This window comes from Zeus faber (assembly GCF_960531495.2).
Source record: "Zeus faber genome assembly, chromosome: 18".
In the NCBI taxonomy this organism is placed as follows: domain Eukaryota; kingdom Metazoa; phylum Chordata; class Actinopteri; order Zeiformes; family Zeidae; genus Zeus; species Zeus faber.
This window is the reverse complement of record NC_137210.1, coordinates 8476491-8495997: the sequence shown is the minus strand read 5'-3', so window position 1 is coordinate 8495997 and position 19507 is coordinate 8476491. Positions and strand designations below refer to the sequence as shown.

Sequence of the window (19507 nt, the reverse complement as noted above, 5' to 3'; positions counted from 1 at the left end):
TCCATTCAAAATAAATAACTTTATTCAACCGAAGTTAAGCATGTCTGATTGAAGTGGGGGAAGACACTAGTCACACAGTATGTCGTAACGCTCCGGGTACAATCTGTAGAGCTGCTTTGTTACAATAATAAACTATCAGATTAAGGAACCCTGATTGTGTAACTTACTTTATTGAAAACGTTTTTTCCTCATAATTACTATAAAATATATTGGAATGGAGCAAAACATTCAATAAGTTATAGTTGTTTGCATAAAAATTATATGTAAAGCGTATTGTGTTAACCCATTATGAACAATAAAATTTGAGGTTATATCTGTTGTGGGGAGTGTTGTCTAAAATGTCAAGGTTTGAACTTTGAGGCGAGCTGATCCAGTGTGGCCTGCAGCTTCTCCTCTTCCTGCGGCGACGACCTGGAGAAGGCCAGAGGCAGGTGTGTGGCTACGGCCTTACGGTCTGTGAGGGGGAAACAGAGAACAGTGTGAAACAACGCCAGAGCTGATGACTTCTGAGTGAAGTTAAAATGATAGTGAAGATAAGTACTGTAGTAGAAATAAAAGTGATTCTATTTTATTTATTTTTTTTGGGGCGATTGTGCAAAATTCCAATCGCCGATAGATGCCCCCCAGCGATCGACGATTTTATCGGGGATAAATGGATTTTTCCTGGCAGATAGGAAAAAATAAATAAATAATCGCCTGTCCTCAATGTCAGTCGTGATCAATGGAGTCGATCGCCGATAAGACGGTTTCATCGTAAATCTGCCCAAGCCTACTTCTATCTACAATCGGTTCAACAAGTTGAAGATTCAAGATGTTTGTCACATACATATACTTACGTTTATACATATATGCAGTGAAATGTCTTAATGATATAAATCTATTTAATTGAAGCAAATCTAATTTCAATTCATCAAATGAAGTGATCATGATAAGTACAATGGAAGTAAAGGGTGTTTTGAAAGTGTCTGACCCTGGAAGAAGAGGCCGCTGGGCTGCTTGGCGGCTGCCGCAGAGACGGCAAGCCACACTACCGTGTCAGCGCCCATGGCCACTGTCCGCAGCTTGTCCTTCATCTTGGCGTGGAAATCAGGCATGGAGGACTGGACGGCTGTGGAAATACAAACAAAAAAGCAACAACAACTCTTTATTTAAAGCTGTAGTGTTAAAAAAAAAAAAAAATGTACATACAGGTCAATTTAAATTACCAGTATCTTGGCTAGCGAATATAATTTGTTAGAAAGTGGGGTGTGGATTTGTTTCTAGGTAGAACCTCCACAGCATACAGTTAAGAATATACAATATTCTTAACTGTATTAATTAACAATAATAAACAATTTAAATTAATATAAGTGGATAAAATATCTACATGTACATTCAGAATTCCATAATTATGCATACTCTTAGTGTATGCCCCTTTTACTTATAGAAATACTGTATCTGGTATTTACCATAGACTACTACTAGTGTGTCGATGTGTACACGTGTCATTTCTTATCTCTTAAAAATAAAATAATAAAAATAATAAAAAAAAACAAAACACTCCATCTCAGGTGGAAAAGATGAAAAGAAAAGCAGGGAATGAAGACAGGTGAATCAGACGGATAGGGCAGGTCTGTCATTGTGCATTTTCCCCTCCTTCTACTGCTGTTACCTGGGGTGTCTGCCCAGCCGGGGTGCATGGAGGAAAAGTGGATCTCTTTGTGTTGAGATGCCCATCTTTCCGTCAGAATCACCTGCTGCCTCTGACACACACACACACACACACATTAAGAATCCACACTTTGGAAAGGTTCCTTTTTCTCACCCTGCCTCACTTACTTTGTTCTGAGCGTACGCCATAGTGCCGTCAAACGTCCCCTTCTCAAACTGCAGGTCGTCCATGTTGAGCTTTTGGACCAGCATGCCTCCAGACGAGACGGTGATCTGGGGGAAGAAAGGTGCAGCAGCTTCATATGAGGGAAAGGATTGGAATGGGAGAAATCTGCAGTGTTCTGGTGACGTTATTAACATATAAAAATAAAAACGAGGCTCAGGTGTTTACAGCAACAGGAGTTGAAAGAACAGCGCAAGCCCAAAGCACAATATGGGAATACCGTGGCTTGCAACTCACCACTCTGGGGTTCTCCACCTTCTTTAGTTCTGGTATCAATGCTGTGGTGAGGATGTAGGTTCCTGTAAAATATAGAAAACGGTCAGTGCCGCCAATGAAGTGAGGGCCACTGGGCAGATATCTCTCCAGTGTCCTGGGATTGCCCTGTACAGCTCTGACCGGAGTTTTCCAGGGTGAATCTAATCTATTCCAATGGAATGAAAAAATGGCTGCATTTCCTTTTCTCTCACCTAGTGTATTTGTAGCAAAGTTCTTCTCCATTCCCTCCTCGTTAAGCTCTCTCTTGTTGACCATGCAGCCCGCATTGTTGATCTATGAAAAATAAAAAGAGAAAAATACAGTGTTGAATACCTTGGAGATAAGCACATAATATACTGTATATGTAAAATAAATGATCTGTGACATCTACCCACCAGCACATGAAGGGTGTGGTTCTGTTGGAAGTTCTGGGCAAACTCCCAAACCTGCTGAGCACTGGACATATCCAAAATGTGTATATGGACATCCTGGAAGGGAAATTTTGATTTTAATGAATACAGTTCAGTTTTCTTACAGGTGGATATATTCTTATGTAGCAAATAGTGAGCACTGAATAATGTAAATGAAGGGGGTTCCTAAGATGCCACATGTGTTATGCTGTTAGTTTTTTTAAACAGATTTTTGTGAAAGACTATCTTCGTCTTCCCCTTGCACAACTCACCTTTGGACACACATAACTATGGGACCCTTTTGTATTGTATTTACGGTGCTACAGGATGTGCAAGCAGAGTCAGAGTCCGCTGACTAGAGAAAGCGACCACAAGACATGTTCTAAGTATATTGGTAACCGGTAACTGCGCATTTCCCATCCCCAGAGAGCAAATTCAACATGCAGGTTATTACAAATGAGTGGGTGGTACAGTACAGGACATTCCTGGGGCTTAAACAGGGAGGTCCTCACCCGGTTTTTGCTCTGATCAACAATGTGCTCCTTGGCTTCTTCTGCTCGCCCCTTGTTTCGACATACCATGTGGACGGTCCCTCCTTCAAAAAACACACAGAGGGAAACCATGACTGCAGGACAGCTCCACCTTGATTCAGCGCCTTTATTTATTGTCTCCGTTTCATCTCCAAGCGAAATGGGGAATACATTCAGATAGGCAAAGGGAGTTTATCAACACAATACAATACAAAATCTCAGCCTAGACACACAATAAGAGATCCGAGCCTCACCTCTTTTTGCGATTTCCAGGGCTGTGGTTTTCCCTATCCCACTATTGGCCCCTGTGACCATGAAGGACCTGCCATTGAGATTCACCTCTAGGTCCCCTGGAGAGAAATGCTTGGCTGCGGCTTCATATCCACCCCTGTGAGAGCGTGTCAACGTACTTCAGCCACAATGAACGACTGTCACGATTATGATATTTAAGTTTAGGATTAATTGTCATACATATACTTGCAATCAACAATTTCATAGGGGTTTTTTTTTTTTTTGGTTGATTTTATTCCACAATGACGGGGGCATGGAACACACATTGCATTTATACATATCGACCGAGCAGCACATCAAAATGTTGGGTACAGTTCGCTTTCCTCAAACGAAATGATGGAAACTTGACACAATCGACATTGTAATCGTTGTGACATTTCTAACATTACCGGGATATGTAGTAATGTGGATATGTGGGTTTTTTTTAGTCCCGATTTTTGGTTAGCTTGTTGCATGAACGCGCAACCCGGAAGCACCATTTGAAACTATCAATCTATATTCTCTCTACATGTATAGATAGCTAGTTATACACACTGCGTGGCCCGTTACTTACTTTGTGTATTCCTGAAGTCCTTTGACAAACCAGACGGCGTTCCTGTACATCGACATGCCCGCAGCACAGCGCGGACCTGGCGTCCGACCCAGTTTCACAGCGACGACCACAGGCGTTACGTGATGAAGGGGGCGGGTCCGCCTGACACGTGGTTGTCCCGCGGTGCTCACGTGGTCTGAGTAAAGGGCGGGTACGGTCGCAGCGCAAAAACAGCATTCCGTCAATGACTTTTTACGATGTATTTTAATTACCTTGTTTTTTTTTTAAATAAATGTATTATATGATTTATGACAGTTTCACAAATGATAACCTTCTCCCATGCATGCACGCCTATATCAGGGGGTCCTCGCGCCGCACACACCAGTTGTCAGGATGGCCGAGTGGTCTAAGGCGCCAGACTCAAGGTGACGAGCCTTCCAGCTGGATGGGGTTTCTGGTCTCCGAATGGAGGCGTGGGTTCGAATCCCACTTCTGACATGAGCTTCCTTTTTTTTTTTTTATTTCAAACATAAAGGCAAGAATCAGAAAGACGTTCATAATCCAACTCCAATCTACACACAACTTATTTACCATTATGTATTATTACGTTGTACACTGTACAACCCAATAATACAATATTAATGTGTTCATATAAATATTTCACACGGTCTGTATATATCGATACTATACTACGGAAGTCCATATGGGGCTGAATTAAATTGTAAATTTGAAAACGTAATTCCACAACACCACTATAACTTTCCACATCATGTATGTGTTACTTGAGACGAAGCTGCGATTATAATGCGCCAATCCAATTAGCGTTTTCATTTTCACACACTCGTACGGGCGCTCGATGACAGTGTTCAAATGGAAAAACGGAAAAGCTGTTTTGACGTTTAATCGATATTCAAATGTGGATTCAAATTTGGAAAACGAAGAACGCGACACGAACAACGTGAGCTCGTTTTCCATTGACGGAGGCAATATCTAAGTCACAGTTCTCGCAATTGGAAAATGAAAATGTTGGCATTTGACTTCCAACAACCTTTACCGCTGTGCAGTGGACACATATTACAACGCCGTCAGCCCCAACATTGAAAACCACCACTTATTACCACGAACGCTGTGAGGGTCCCTTGTCCCTTTTTTTTAATATAGATCATCCATTGGATTAACTTCTTCGGATGCTATTGTGGAATGAAACTTTATTTCCAAGGTTACATTTTAATGTTGTCCGCTCCCAGACGGTTTACTTAGCATTTCCTGTGGAGCGAAGCGGCACGACGTTCAACAGCAACAACAACAACAACAACAACAATAATATTAATAACAATAAAACATTCTCGATAACACGTGTACAAATAGTTGTTCCACACATGAAACCCAAACGGATCATTTGCTATAAAAGCGCATAAATCATAATGTAAAGTCTGCATCAGCCAACGAAGCCGAACAATGTGAACATAGAGCCTATTCGCTATGTCGCTGTTAGCGTGCGACTCCTCCAGTTGTCAGGATGGCCGAGCGGTCTAAGGCGCCAGACTCAAGGTGACGAACCTTCCTGCAAAGGGGATTTCTGGTCTCCGAATGGAGGCGTGGGTTCGAATCCCACTTCTGACATACTTTTTTTTTATTTTTTTTTTTTAGCCCGTTAAGAAATTTCCGGGTTGCCGTGACACCCAAGCTGGAGCAGATGCAGACGATTATCCTATATTTATATTTATTCATATTTACATCAGCTCTGTATGATGTTTCCATGCTTGCTTTTTGATTCACCGTAACCCCGCTATCGCAATTCGTGAGACCGCCAAGGGGCAGGTTATTTATCACGTCAGACAATGACTAAATAATCCAACATTGAAATGTTCCTCGAGTGCTTTCCAGAACAATTTACGATTTCTCGCGGGACAGACGTTTGTCTGGACGAAAAGAGCCACCGAGAGGAGGCTTAAAAAGTTATATTTGTACGCCGATTACTGAAATAGAACGTTTGGAAAACTGCTGCAAAACCTATATTTTCAAGGCTTTCTCAAATTCAAATTGGAGAGGTGAACGCGGACATATTTTTTTATTTTTTTTTGGTTTAACAAAATGTTGACCTATCGAAGTCGTTCCAATAAACCCCCCAGTGTCGTACTTCTCTTCGGTTGTGACGTCGTCTTCGCAGCTCGAATGTTCCGCTACGCCTGACGCGAGGCGGTTGCGTTATGTGCCAGCACTAGGTGTCACTATTTAGCCATTATCAAACAGGTCGTTTGTCTTTGTGCTTTGCGCGTTGTAGTTTGTCTTCGCCCCTCGACCGTCGAAGCTAAGTACGGCTGCACTTTCTGTCTATTTGCGATGTGAAACAGTCAGAAATAGCACACTTTTTAAGCGCGCAAGGCAACCTAACAGACGGTCGGAATACCCAATCTCTCTGTTTCAGGCATTAAGTAAGAATAAGGCAAAACGATTACCGATCAATCATTCTATCGAACTTTTTTTTTCCCTTTCCCTTTCTTATTAAAACACATTTTTAGTCAAACAATTGTATTTGTATTCGTATGTGTGATAAGCAATTCAGCAAGCTCAAAAGCATTTGAGTTTTATCCGTGACGAACATACTGTATTATATTTCAGATTACATTTTATTTCCTGATATCATAATCAGCACTTTCTATATATTCTTATATTCACCACTTAATAAAACCATTGTATAACAAACGATGTTATACAATGGAATCAGGTTGCGGGGGTGGGGTTGGGGAGGCGTTACAGTATATTTTAATATTTACCCCCATCGCACCCGAGACAAGAACTCACCTGAGTTATGTGTCCACAATACTCAGTGCCTTCAACTTGTTCCCAAGTTTAAACATTTACAATGTTCATAAATCTGTTGTGATTTGAAAAAAAAAAACCCCAATATTTACATTGTTTTATATATAAATAATATAAAAATATTATTTTATTCATGTTTGCTAAATCCACAAATGGGACAATGTAGCTCAAACTTCCCGAAAATGAACTAGAGCAGAATGGAACGAGCACAAATTGAACTGATGGACTACATTTCAATCTTTGAGCAGTTTTATTCTAAGATACAGTAATCCAATTGTGGAAAAGAAAAAATAAATCATAAAATGTATTCTGTGGAGTCTATAACATATAGAGGGCTTCTCTCTCTTGAGCGGTTCTGTCAGGCACTTGAAGAGTATGAAAAAAAGTGAAAATAGTTGACTTTTTCAAATGAAGAATATCCTATTTAGAAACAAAGGTGTCCATTTAATATTTGCGGTGGCATGCATCTCTCCAGTTGATGGTAAACATACATAATTAACTCTAGAACTAAATAAATTGTGTTAAATAACAATATCTAGAATATACAAATAGACTATTTTCCACTGAATAAAGAGCAAGATACATAAAAGAATGCTTATACTATAAAACCCAAAGTAAAATACAATACCACTGATTCCACTTAACATTGATTATAGGCCTTTAGTTTCAGCCATTTTGAATGACGAACGAATGCGGCAGCGACAGCCATGCATGTATCATTTCCCTCTGAATATTTAACGCAGCATATTTAAGCTCACGGTTTTACAGTGACACCAAAAATTCACATGGCACAAGCCATCGTAAAAGGCCTAGAACAGGCCCTTCTCTTTCTTTATCTTCTGCTGCTTCCAAATAGGCATGGAGTAGAAGTCGAGCCGAGACATTCCCAGGATCAGGGCAAACTCGTCGTTGGACAAATGCTCCTGCGGGACGGAGCACATGAAGCAAATATGCAGTCAAATTTCCTATCCTAACTCTATCCGAAAGTCTATCCCTTGTTTGTTTGTGTGTGTGTGTGTGTGGGGGGGTTCCAATGAGTCCTTGACCCTGTCTATGCAATTTTGATCTCATTTTGTGCAAACATCAGAGGAAAACCTGAAAGAGAGAAGAACCTACTATGGAAAAGAAAGGCATTGGTAAATGGACTCGACCCTGCCAAATGACTGGAGGGAAGGATGAGAAAAGGATGAATGAATTCCCAGGGTCACCTCTTTCCTCGTCGGATCGACTCCATCGGGCAGCTCCTCGGGCTGGCGGTGGACCAGCTCGTCGGCGGGGAAAGTGGGAGCGAGCGAGGGGGACAGCATCCCCACCTTGCTGGTGCCCTGTGCAGGGCTCTTGGTCATATCCTGCAAACAAGAGACGGATTAGAGGCAACATGGGAAATGGAATCCCGCTGGCGCGAATTGAAGGAACTGTTGTCCTAGAAAGACGAGATCAGAACATTCCAGCCTCACCACGGTGATCTTGATGATTTCAGTTGCGTCTCCGAGCTCAGACTTTAGCTCCTGATAAGACTTCCCTCCCTGGTGAAGACAAATACCGGCTTAACTTTCTGGTTCGGTAGGCATCTATCTCATTGAACTCTCTCCTTCAACTACCTACACTCCACTTTTGGGCATCCCAGGCGTGGAACCATCCGGTGAACGTGGGCGGCTCGAAGCCCTGTTTGACCAGAACGATGGGGGTGTCCACGTCGCGGCCACTCGGGTGGGAGCACAGGTACTCCTGGGCTGTCGTCACGGCCGCCTCATTCTCGATTCGATTGGCCCCCTTTCCAATCCACAGGAAGACCTGCGGCGGTTTATCAGTGAAGACCCCGATAAGTCTGGTTGGTCAGGTCTAAGTTTTTAGTGATCGCAGGTTTACAGTGCAAAATACACAGAGAAAAAAACACTAAAATAATATCATAGTTAAAAACAACTAAGTGGGCCGTGTAGTTGGCACTGTGTACTTTAATATTTAAATAAATGTATATAATAAATGTGTAATAATTTGAACCCACGCCTCCATTCGGAGACCAAAATTCCCTTTGACCAGGCCGCTCGGCCATCCTGACAAACACTGCCCTCAAATGACAATACTAGTTAAAAAGTTTATCAGAGACCACTAGAAAAAAACAGCTGTTGATTCATGGGTAAAGAAAATAGTGTTTCTACCGACCATATCCCAGACATCCAGCAGCATGATGTCGTCCTCGTCCAGGTCTTCCTGGTCGAAGTTGGTGATCTCCGTGGCCAAAAAGCGCCCGGTTTGATTGGAGCACTCGAACAATCGTGGGGAGACGTTGTTCTCGCCTTCCTGCAGTCTGGCCAGCGTTCAAATGGAAAAATGTGGAGGGGTTAATGTACAAGCACCGTGTGATGTCTACATGTTTCCTTGAGGTCCATAAAGAGTTAAAGCCAGTTAAAACCTCTTGGTGTTGGCGTACTGCATCCTTCCTCCTAGATTGACCCAGAAGTGAGCAGGCTCCTGGCCCTCGGCTATCACCTGCTTCTCCCGTCTCGAGATTATGTCCGCCAATGTTTTTCCCATTTCCCTCTCGTCCCCACTGCAGCCCTGCGAGGTTGAGGTTGTAGTTCGATAAGTCCAACAAGTCCGCCAAGTCCGACAAAGGTCAAGAAGGGAAAGGCGATTTTAAGACGGTACCTTACCTTCCCGTACCACAAATAACAACAGGTTTCCGTGTTAAGCACGAAGACGTCGTTGGAGTTCAGGTAGGAGCAGCGTGCGGGGACCTCGATGGCCCGGGTGTTGAAGTCGTTGGTGCCGCGGACGTGGAAGAGACGGGTGGATTGGACGTCAGGGGAGTCCCCTCTGGAGCTTCCTTCCTGTCAACAATACGTCACAATTATCTGTGATCTCTGAACGCTGCGTGACGTCGGTCAAGAAATCTGACTTGCCTCATAAATGATCATCTTCCCTTTAAATATCGCCATCAGATGGAGTGGCTCTTTGCCCATGGGCACGCGGACCTGCACGGGCTCCTCGTTGTACTGCCGGTCCAGGTGGACCGCGTGGAATGCAGAAGCGGTGCATTCTGCTGTGCTCGCATGACGTCCCTGCAATAGAAAAACCACACATGGAAACATGGATATTTTTAATAGTGTAGTGTATACCATTTGTTATAGTTTTTATTTTTGTCTGTGCAATGGTCAATCTAAATAAAGATTCTGTTTTGAATGATATTGGAGTTGGACCAATCCAAAGCCCTTAAATTCTCTACGGGGGGGATGTCTCTAAAAACAAAATGTATTTGAATGCCTTTGACTTGAACATTCACAGTGGAGCAAATGTATTTTTAAAGAATATAATTCTTTACGTCAATTCATGTAAATTAATTCAATTTGTTGTTAATTCAGCGGTGAGCTGAGTGAGTGAAAGCATCTTTTGTTAGTTAAAATGGAACTTGGCAGCGCCATTTCTTTTAGTTAGAAATTCATTTCCTGTCTGTAATTGTCAATCACTCTCTTTACTGACCTTTAATCCATGGTCATAATTTGGCATGCATTACAGCATAGCAGCAATAATTTACCATTGTGGAAAAAGCCCCGATGTACAGTGCATACAAGTGATTTTGTTATATTACAAATTAGAGTGGGATAGTTGTCAATCTACACCAAAGTTTATTTTACCCAAAGACTTATTAAGCGCCCCTTACCTGCCAGATGTAAAGCATGTAGTGCCTCCTACTGTTGACTTCATACTGATAGAGGATGAGATAACAGTCGCCGCCATAGAAGTGCCCCAGCCACTTCCTGCCCACCGGCACCAGCTCATTGTTCTCCACCCGCCATACCTGGGTGGAGGGAACGGGCGGAGTTACACAGAGGTTCACGGAGCAAGACTTTGTACTGAACGATGTGCGTACTGAAGTTTTCATTGTTTTCGTACCTCCACTTCACCCGTTCCGTCGTCCACCATCTTTCGCTGCGCGGCCAGATCAGGCCTTGCGTGCATAGAGGTTGCGTCAAATTTAATCTGCTCAACTTTGGCTGCGTGAGGTCAGAAAGACATTTTTGTTGTTACCTCACTTCATTTTAATTTAATTTACATCGGTTTGAGAATAAGGACAGACATGTAACGCATGGTAAATGTATAAGCAGTCCTGTGCGAACCCAGGCACTAAAAATGTCCATGCTGTCCGATTCAGGGTCAAGGAAACAAGTGATGAAGGCAACTACATTCCACAAATTCCTTTATTTTAGTCCCATGTAACACCAAAACACAGTCCTTTAAGGCGTGTGACTGTTCACATACACCCGCACACACACCAATGGAATCAAAATATGGATTACACCCCAAAGAACAATTATTCATTTCAAGATGCATCTCTCTTTCTAATGCTTAGTTTACACCAAAGGACTTGAGATCTTTGAGTCTCGAGTCAAATTTTCCATCCCAGACTATAACTTTTTTAGTGAGAGTATCAGGTTGGTTTGATATTATCTCAAATCTTAAATCATGGCTCCTATAGTGTGAGCTAGAATCCCAAGATGGGTGATCCCCTGTGATTGCTCATACTTGCTAAATCCTATAGCGTGTGCATTACTGGAGTGGAGGAAAAATCTTTCAACGTGTGATGGCTTTTGATTAAGTCATTTGGTGTATCCCTTCCTCAGAACTACAGCTGAAGGGACGGATGTATATTGTACTTTAAAGGGGAAAAAAGGACCACTGGATAAAGCTCACCAATTTTCCCATGGCTGTTGATGGTCCCCAGCCCCACGGTCTGGCCTCGGACCATCCAGCTTTGGAAAAGCTGCTTGAAAACGGCTGACTCAGCGCCATCGTTCACAGTCTCCACGTAGGTCGAGGGAGGATAGTTCTTGGCCTTTATGTACGCCTACGGAGCAAAGCGCGATTAGAAGTGGTTACAATTATTTTGGAAAGTACTTATATAAGCACTTCTATTTCCAGAAAACATTACATAAAGCTATGATAAATAGGAGGACAGAGACATCAACAGGAATTTTAGTGTGAGAGCGACCCTCACTTCTGCTTTATTTAGTGCCTCAGACCGCTCTTTCAATGACGCCTTTTTTCCTTTCCAGATGAAAATCCTGATCCCACCTTGGTCCAAAAGATAGCAATCCTGTGGAGCAATACATTCGATTTTAAATAAGTAACTCACATCACCATTAACATTGTAACATTCTGTTTTCCATGTGCATGGGTGTAAACCAGAATGCAGTTTAATTTCCTCTTACACAAACTGGTATTTCATGGTGTTGACATGCTCTATTTATCTTTTGGAACCACATGATAGATTGTGTAATAAACTGTTTGGTTTGGTCAAAGAGCAGACATGATTATCACCCACTCACACTAGACATTCGTAATAAGATATCATTCAACTCGTCCCCATAAATAAATCTCACAACCGTTGAAAGAAACATTAAGATTCCTTCTACTACTTCCATGGACCAACCTCATGGCTGAGCAGTTCCTGTTTCAGAGGCTTCACCGCCACCTCTTGCACGACCAGGTTACCCTGAGCGTCCAAAATACTGCCAACAAAGCAAGCAAAAAGACAACATTTCAATCCATTATTCACGTTAGTGGCCTTTTTCAGACAACTTATAGACATTACGGGTGTTGTCTGCAGTAGAAGGTAGATGGTTATATATACTGGACTGACTGGAAGAGCTTGACGCTGGTCCTCAGCTTGCTGTCCACCACGTCGTCAGTGATAATGGTCTCCTTGATCTCCCGCCGGTCTCCCAGGTGCTGCCTCATCAGCTTCATTGCCTCCTCTGAGGATTTCTCGTCGTCGCCCTCCACCACCGTGATATGTGCCCGCCCGCCCCGCTCCCTGTCCCGGATGTCCTTAGCCAGGTTCATTCCCTGGAGAAAACAGCCGGATGGACCATAGATCGAAGTTTGTAAGTACAGCCCACCTCATCCACGGGTGCTATAGCCCTGCTTATTATTTGAGGTTGACATCGGGAAGTTGTTGTTTTGAATACCTAGATTTATACCTTGTGTCTTGATACATTTTGTTCAGTCCCAGAAGGCTCACCTTGAGTCTCTCCATGTGGTTGCTCTTGGTTCCGTTCCACTGAATGATGAGGTTTCCCAGGTCTAACAGGAAAACGTCTCCATTGTTGAAGCTGCTCCAGCTCATGTCCACCTGGAGCCACCAGAGAAAGATGAAATCAAAACTTTGTTTTGGGTTCGGTCGCAGTGGCAGCCTGATAAACTGTAGATGCATGTGATATTGCAAGATCCTTCAAATAAATGTTTCCAGCAACCTCTGGGTCGGACCCAGAGCACTTATCATTGGCTGCTTGGTTCTTTCAATTGATTCATGTGGGCTTATTATACAGCTGTTTTCTTTTTAATACTACGAAAATGAGATTGTGGTACCAAAAACTAGAAAACGTGTGGTGCAATATTTCAATTGATAGGGCTAAAACATTACTTTTAAGACAAAATAACTTTTCTTTTTATAGTGCACAGAATTTGCATAGCTGTATTTACTCTGTATTTATCGAGCCCGGCACAGCACTTAAAGATAAACCGCATGGAGGGTAGATGACCTTGATATCAGACGTTTCAATTTAAATGTCCCAGATCAGTATTTTCAGTGGGCAACGCAGGTGTAGCATCAGAGGACCTAAAGAAAATCGTTTGAACAACTGTCCCAGTGAGTTTTTCCACTGGAGTGGAGGTTTTTCCACTACGCTCTGTCATGATCTCCGCCTTCTTCTACTTTCCCCTCCCTCTCCTTACCTGTCCCATTAGTCCAACTCCATTCACCTGCGCACACAGCTGTTCCCGATCTGTAATCTAACTACTATATATGCCTCTCTCACCAGTCACCTATTGCCAGATTGTCTTCGATGCTTGCACCAGACTCTCCAGCGTTCTCTGGACTGATTCCCCGCTACCGACTCTGCCTCGCTCCGACCACGTACCCTGCCTGCCCCCCCGCCTGTCTTCTGTCTGCACTCCTCGTTATCGAACCTGCCTGTCCCCGACGACGTATCCTGCCTGCTCCCTGCCTGTCTTCCGTCTGCTCTACAAATAAAAGACATTACCAAATATCCCTGCCTGTCTTTGTGCTGCAATTGGGTCCAAACCACACCCGTTACAGTACAATCTGGCCAACAATGGACCCAGCACACAACCCCGAGTTGCTGGCACGCCTGGGAAGGGTGGAGTCACAGCTCCAACACCAGGAGGCTGTCCTAGCCTCCACCTCAGCAGACGCTCGGCTAGCAGCAGCTAGCCAGGAGCAAGGACTCGCCACGCTAGCCGCCCAGGTCCAGCTCGCCATCGCTCTCGGTCAGTTCATCCCGCCGCCCGCTTCCCTGGACCCACCAGCACGGGCCCAGCCTGGGTACCCCCTGGAGCCCCGGGTGGGGGTTCCAGAACGCTACGCCGGAGACGCAGACGGCTGTAGTCCGTTCATCACGAACTGTTCCATCCTCTTCGCTCTGCAGCCCCACACCTTCGCCTCCGAGGATGCGAAGGTAAATCACCTGACGGGCTGCGCTCGGCTGTGGGGAACGGCTGAGTGGGAACGACGCACACCAGCCTGCTCCTCCTTCCATGCCTTCGCCGCCGAGCTCTGCAAGGTGCTCAGGGTTACATCACGGGGTCCCGATGCTACTGGTGGTCTCCTGGGTCTCAGTCAAGGGTCCCGCTCCGTGGTAGATTACGCGATCGACTTCCGCACCCAGGCTCGACTGAGCGAGTGGAACCCGGCAGCCCAGATCGATGCATTCCTGATGGGATTAGCAGAGTACGTGAAGGAGGAGCTAGTTTCCCACGACCTGCCCACCTCTCTCGATGGCATCATTGAAGCTCGACCTACGCAACGCCTACCATCTGGTCCGGGTTCGAGAGGGGGATGAATGGAAGACGCCGTTCAACACTCCCTCCGGGCACTACGAATATCTGGTGATGCCCTTTGGTCTCACCAACGCCCCTGCCATCTTCCAGGCCCTGGTCAATGACGTGCTCAGGGACATGCTCAACAAATTCGTCTTTGTGTACCTCGACGTCATCCTGATCTTCTCCCGATCCCAAGCTGAGCACGTCCACCACGTCCACACAGTCCTGCAGCGCCTCCTGGAGAACTCACTCTTTGTAAAGGCGGAGAAGTGTGAGTTTCACGTCCCGTACGTCTCCTTCCTGGGGTATGTCGGGAGGAGGGGGGCCATCCAGATGGACTCCACCAAGGTCTCCGCCGTCACCACCTGGCCCACCCCGGACACCCGCAAACAACTCCAGCGCTTCCTCGATTTTGCCAACTTCTATCGGAGGTTCATCAGAGGCTACAGCACGGTGCTGCCCCCCTCACAGCCCTAACCTCCTCCAAGGTGCCGTTTCTGTGGTCCAACAACGCCTTCCTGGCCCTGAAGGCACGGTTCACTTAAGCCCCCATTCTGGTATTGCCTGACCCTGAACGGCAGTTCGTGGTTGAAGTGGACGCCTCCGACGTGGGAGTCTGAGCTGTTCTCTCCCAGAGAACTGCCTCCGACCAGAAGCTTCATCCCTGCGCCTTCTTCTCCAGGCGTTTGACCCCGGCCGAGAGGAACTACAACATCGGGAATAGGGAGCTTCTCGCCATCAAATTGGCCCTGGAGGAGTGGCGACACTGGCTAGAGGGAACGCAGCTGCCGTTCCTGGTGTGGACTGACCACAAGAACCTGGAGTATATTCAGTCCGCCAAGAGACTGAACTCCCCTCAGGCCCGTTAGGCGCTCTTCCTTACCAGGTTCAATTTCTCCCTCTCCTATCGGCCGGGGTCACGCAATGTCAAACCTGACGCCCTGACCTGGCAGTTCCAGGAGGAGGAGGAAGACGCTGCTGACCCTGACACCATTCTACCGTCCTCCCATCTAGTTGCCACACTCACCTGCGAGGTGGAAGAGAAGGTCAGAGCCGCCGCCCAGGACCAACCTGGACCCAGCGCATGTCCGCCTGACCATCTGTTCGTCCTGCCTGACCTCCGGTCCGAGGTTCTTCAGTGGGCCCACAACTCCCGACTCACCTGCCACCCGGGGATCCAGCGAACGAAGGAGGTCGTCCAGCGTCGCTTCTGGTGGCCCTCCCAGGGTGAGGATGTCCGAGGGTTCGTCAATGCCTGCCCCACCTGTAACCAGCACAAACCCTCTCTTCTTGCTCCTGCCGGTCTCCTACACCTACTGCCGGTTCCTCATCGCCCCTGGTCTCACATCTCCTTGGACTTCGTCACCGGTCTGCCACCGTCTAGCGACAACACTACTATCCTGACCGTGGTGGACCGGTTCAGTAAGATGGCTCACTTCGTGCCTCTACCGAGGCTCCCGTCGGCCAAGGGCACCGCCAAGCTACTATTGTATCACGTCTTCCGCCTCCATGGCATCCCGGTAGATGTGGTATCCGACCGGGGTCCCCAGTTCGCCTCGGCCTTCTGGAGGGAGTTCTGTTCGCTCCTGGGGGCCACCGTCAGCCTGTCCTCAGGGCACCACCCCCAGTCCAACGGCCAAACGGAGCGGAAGAACCAGGAGATGGAGATGGCCCTGCGCTGCATGACGTCTCAACACCCATCGTCCTGGTCTGAGCAGCTTTTGTGGGTGGAATATGCCCACAACACCCTGACCAGTTCGGCCACAGGCCTCTCCCCCTTCCAGGGAGCCTACGGCTTCCAACCGTCTCTGTTCCCGGCCCTTGAGAGGGAGGCTTCCTGCCTGTCCGTCCAGGCCTTCATTTGCTGCTGTCGCAGGACCTGGACCCGGGCCCGGGCCAGCCTGCTCCGATGCGGACGTGGCCCATTTAGCGGAGGATGTGGAGATGGACGGGGTCTCCAACTACTCCGATGATGATCACGTGGCCCATTTAGCGGAGGACGTGGAGATGGACAGGGTCTCCGACAAGTACTAGCCCTCCTCTGGACCCCCTCCTCCCACCCTGCATGGACTTTTGGTGTTATTTTCTTCTTCTTTTTTTTCTCGTTCGTTTGGGACGTCAGGAGCCGTCCCTTGAGGGGGGGGGGGTTTTGTCATGATCTCCGCCTTCTTCTACTTTCCCCTCCCTCTCCTTACCTGTCCCATTAGTCCAACTCCATTCACCTGCGCACACAGCTGTTCCAATCTGTAATCTAACTACTATATATGCCTCTCTCACCAGTCACCTATTGCCAGATTGTCTTCGATGCTTGCACCAGACTCTCCAGCGTTCTCCGGACTGATTCCCCGCTACCGACTCTGCCTCGCTCCGACCACGTACCCTGCCTGCCCCCCCGCCTGTATTCTGTCTGCACTCCTCGTTATCGAACCCGCCTGTCCCCGACGCCGTATCCTGCCTGCCCCCTGCCAGGTGGGTGCCAGTGGAGTATAGGAGAGGCACAGGATGCATCCACTCCTCTCACCTCTCCTGCCACCACATGCTTCCGCCCCTTGACGTGGAGCAGCCGCTTTACGTTGTAGGTGTTGGTCTCCACGTGCTTCATGCCTGAGGCCACGCCGCCCTTCTTGTAGCTGCGTGAAGACAATGTGACACGTGGTGATGGAGTGAGGCTATCAAATGATCAAATTATTTATATTTTTCCTTTCACCTCACATTCTGACCATTAGAAACATATACAGAGACACTGTGAAACGAAACAGGGAAGTTACGATAAGACTCGCCAGAAACATTTTTCTGCTTTCACAGTTTTAGGCGTGGTGATGGAGTGAGTTATCAAATGATGAAATTATTTATCCTTTTCCTCTGACCGCACATTCTGACCTTTAGAAACATATGTAGAAATACATTAAAACTAAATAGGGAAGTTATTTTAAGAATCGCAAGAAACATTTTCTTGCTTTCACAGTTTTGTGCATTTTCTTTCAGCTTTCTTCCTTTTTCATTGCCGGCATGTGTACTGTATTTTCTCACATGAGGCCCTTTTTGAAGTATCCTCGGAACGTGTCACTCTCATAGCCCTGCGTCTCGCGGTGCTGCACGGCCACGCCGCCCAGGGCCTCGTCCATCATGGTGGTGCAGATGGCTGCCGCCCCCTGCTCATCCTGAGAGGAGGAGCTGCCCAGCCAGTAGTGGATGTCATAGGTGTAGGAACTGCGCACCTTGATTGTCTACACAACAAAGAGCATGGGTTGGGTCGAGAACAATTAAATTAGGTGTCCATAAGTAACTACAGCCTCAATGTTCTTGTTCTGGATAAATAATATATATGCACATGATCAGGGGTACTCACATGAAGAATAACATAGCTGTCCCCTTCGTAAAAACTTCCATATGTCTTACAGGGAGTGGGCACCATTTCCATGTTCTGGACATTGCAGAAGAAAATTGAAAATGGATTTGGAAACAGAATTGTGCCTTGATGGAATTTTACAAAATAATGGTAAAGCGAACCGCTAATCTCTGAAACTGTTGACCCTCTCACCTCTATTCTCCATATTTGCGGGCCAGGCGTGGTTTTATTGAGGACGTCTATAGCTTGAGTTTTGACCTGGGGCATGGCTCCAGTTCTAATGGGGAGGGGATATCTGGAGAGAAGTGAAGTGAATGTGTGAATGTGGACTCATGAACACTGAAGGTGAACTTAGGGATCAGTAAACTTAGAAAAGTACAGCACATTACTGTCAAGTTAAACTACTCTATAAATAACTGCAGCTCTCTGGAGACGCTCAACTGATCATTTCCGAAAAACAGCAGCTACCCACAGAGCAGGAAGGAACTGCTGCGAAGAGAGATAGGAGCATTTATAGAGCGATGCCTTGAGAATATGAAATTGATATTGGACTGGAAAAAGTAAAATACCTCCCATTCACTGATAATCTAACAACAACCTTAATGAGGAACTAGTAGGAGAGACATCTAGTGGGAGACCCGTCCCTGTAAAGGGGGCCTATCTGGCTAAACAGTCTAATGTGTGATGACAGCATGAGCAAGTATGAAGTTATGTACTTATCAGTTTGAAGTTTGAAGCATAATATTTAATGATCTATATACATCTCAGTATTTCACAATGTCTACTGACCCTGTAGCTTGACCATTTACTTATTTTATTTATATGTATTTATTTATTTATTTATTTTGGACCATTATCAGTTGTTTATCACTAGGTTAAGTGGACATTGCCACATTTTTTTTACTGTGTACAGTTAAGTTTGGTTTATTGTATATTTTCCCAAATTTTCCCATAGACTGCATTTTTCTTTTTTCCATTTTTATTGATTTTTCTTTATTATTATTTTACTTGATTATTTTTTTTCCTACTGTTGAGCTGCTGAGAAAATTACAATTTCCCTTTGTAAAAGTATAAAGTATCCATTACTGAAAGCATCCTGCCACCTTATGGACCATGAACATCCCAGATTTAGCTAAAACACTAAGCTGGCGGTCCCAACTGAAGCACAGGGCCTCAATCAATTCACCAACCAAGGAATACACCAATTCACTGTTGTGGCTTTACAACGCATCAGCATCATTGACAATTTGCCATCGTCCAACACCTTAATATCTTCATGCTGATGCTAACACAAGCAAGCCTTGAGGTCTGGTGATGGAGTGATCTTGTGAGTCACTTTGACAATCATCGTTTCTGTTCAATAATTACACGTCATTAAGCGCCGGGCTGGGACCCTGCCGCGAGTGCCGAGTTATGTAACAGTGATAACCAATTGATTTCCCATTGTAGTTGATGGGGCGTGTAGCCAGTTGTAGAACTGCTAGGTACTGCTAGGTATCTCTGTTTTGCACCCCTCCCCCAATCACTTTAGTCTGATAAGGCAAAGTTCTATCAGTGGTTGTGTCAATGACATGAGATTTCAGTATGAAATGTGATGATAAC

At 45.6% G+C, this 19507-nt stretch overlaps 2 protein-coding genes across 2 annotated transcripts; both read right to left on the bottom strand.

Annotated features, from left to right (window-relative positions):
• On the bottom strand, positions 1-4008 carry dhrs12 (dehydrogenase/reductase (SDR family) member 12). Its single transcript, XM_080018685.1, has 10 exons — positions 3913-4008; positions 3323-3456; positions 3051-3133; positions 2524-2616; positions 2341-2422; positions 2111-2172; positions 1819-1923; positions 1652-1742; positions 971-1108; positions 1-454 (listed from the first exon to the last, which is right to left on the bottom strand). The coding sequence occupies exons 1-10, from the start codon at positions 3966-3968 to the stop codon at positions 342-344; spliced, it is 957 nt and encodes a 318-aa protein (XP_079874811.1). The 5' UTR covers positions 3969-4008; the 3' UTR covers positions 1-341.
• Positions 4009-7523: 3515 nt separating this feature from the next.
• vil1 (villin 1) lies at positions 7524-18172 on the bottom strand (the record flags this gene model as incomplete). The annotated part of the gene is made up of 19 exons (XM_080018537.1): positions 7524-7637; positions 7923-8063; positions 8172-8240; positions 8320-8508; positions 8878-9022; positions 9128-9273; positions 9369-9545; positions 9618-9776; positions 10376-10513; positions 10609-10709; positions 11407-11560; positions 11711-11809; positions 12146-12224; positions 12356-12561; positions 12737-12847; positions 17078-17186; positions 17587-17783; positions 17906-17980; positions 18098-18172. The coding sequence occupies 19 exons, from the start codon at positions 18170-18172 to the stop codon at positions 7524-7526; spliced, it is 2484 nt and encodes an 827-aa protein (XP_079874663.1).
• Between the last annotated feature and the right edge of the window lie 1335 nt (positions 18173-19507).

What these genes read in the sequence shown, in the direction of transcription:
- dhrs12 (XM_080018685.1), bottom strand. Translation starts at nt 3,968, where the DNA reads ATGTCGATGTACAGGAACGCCGTCTGGTTTGTCAAAGGACTTCAGGAA. An exon ending in CCTGGAAATCGCAAAAAGAG is followed by an intron (nt 3,134 to 3,322) that starts GTGAGGCTCGGA and finishes TGTTTTTTGAAG; the next exon opens with GAGGGACCGTCCACATGGTA. An exon ending in CTTTGCTACAAATACACTAG is followed by an intron (nt 2,173 to 2,340) that starts GTGAGAGAAAAG and finishes TATATTTTACAG; the next exon opens with GAACCTACATCCTCACCACA.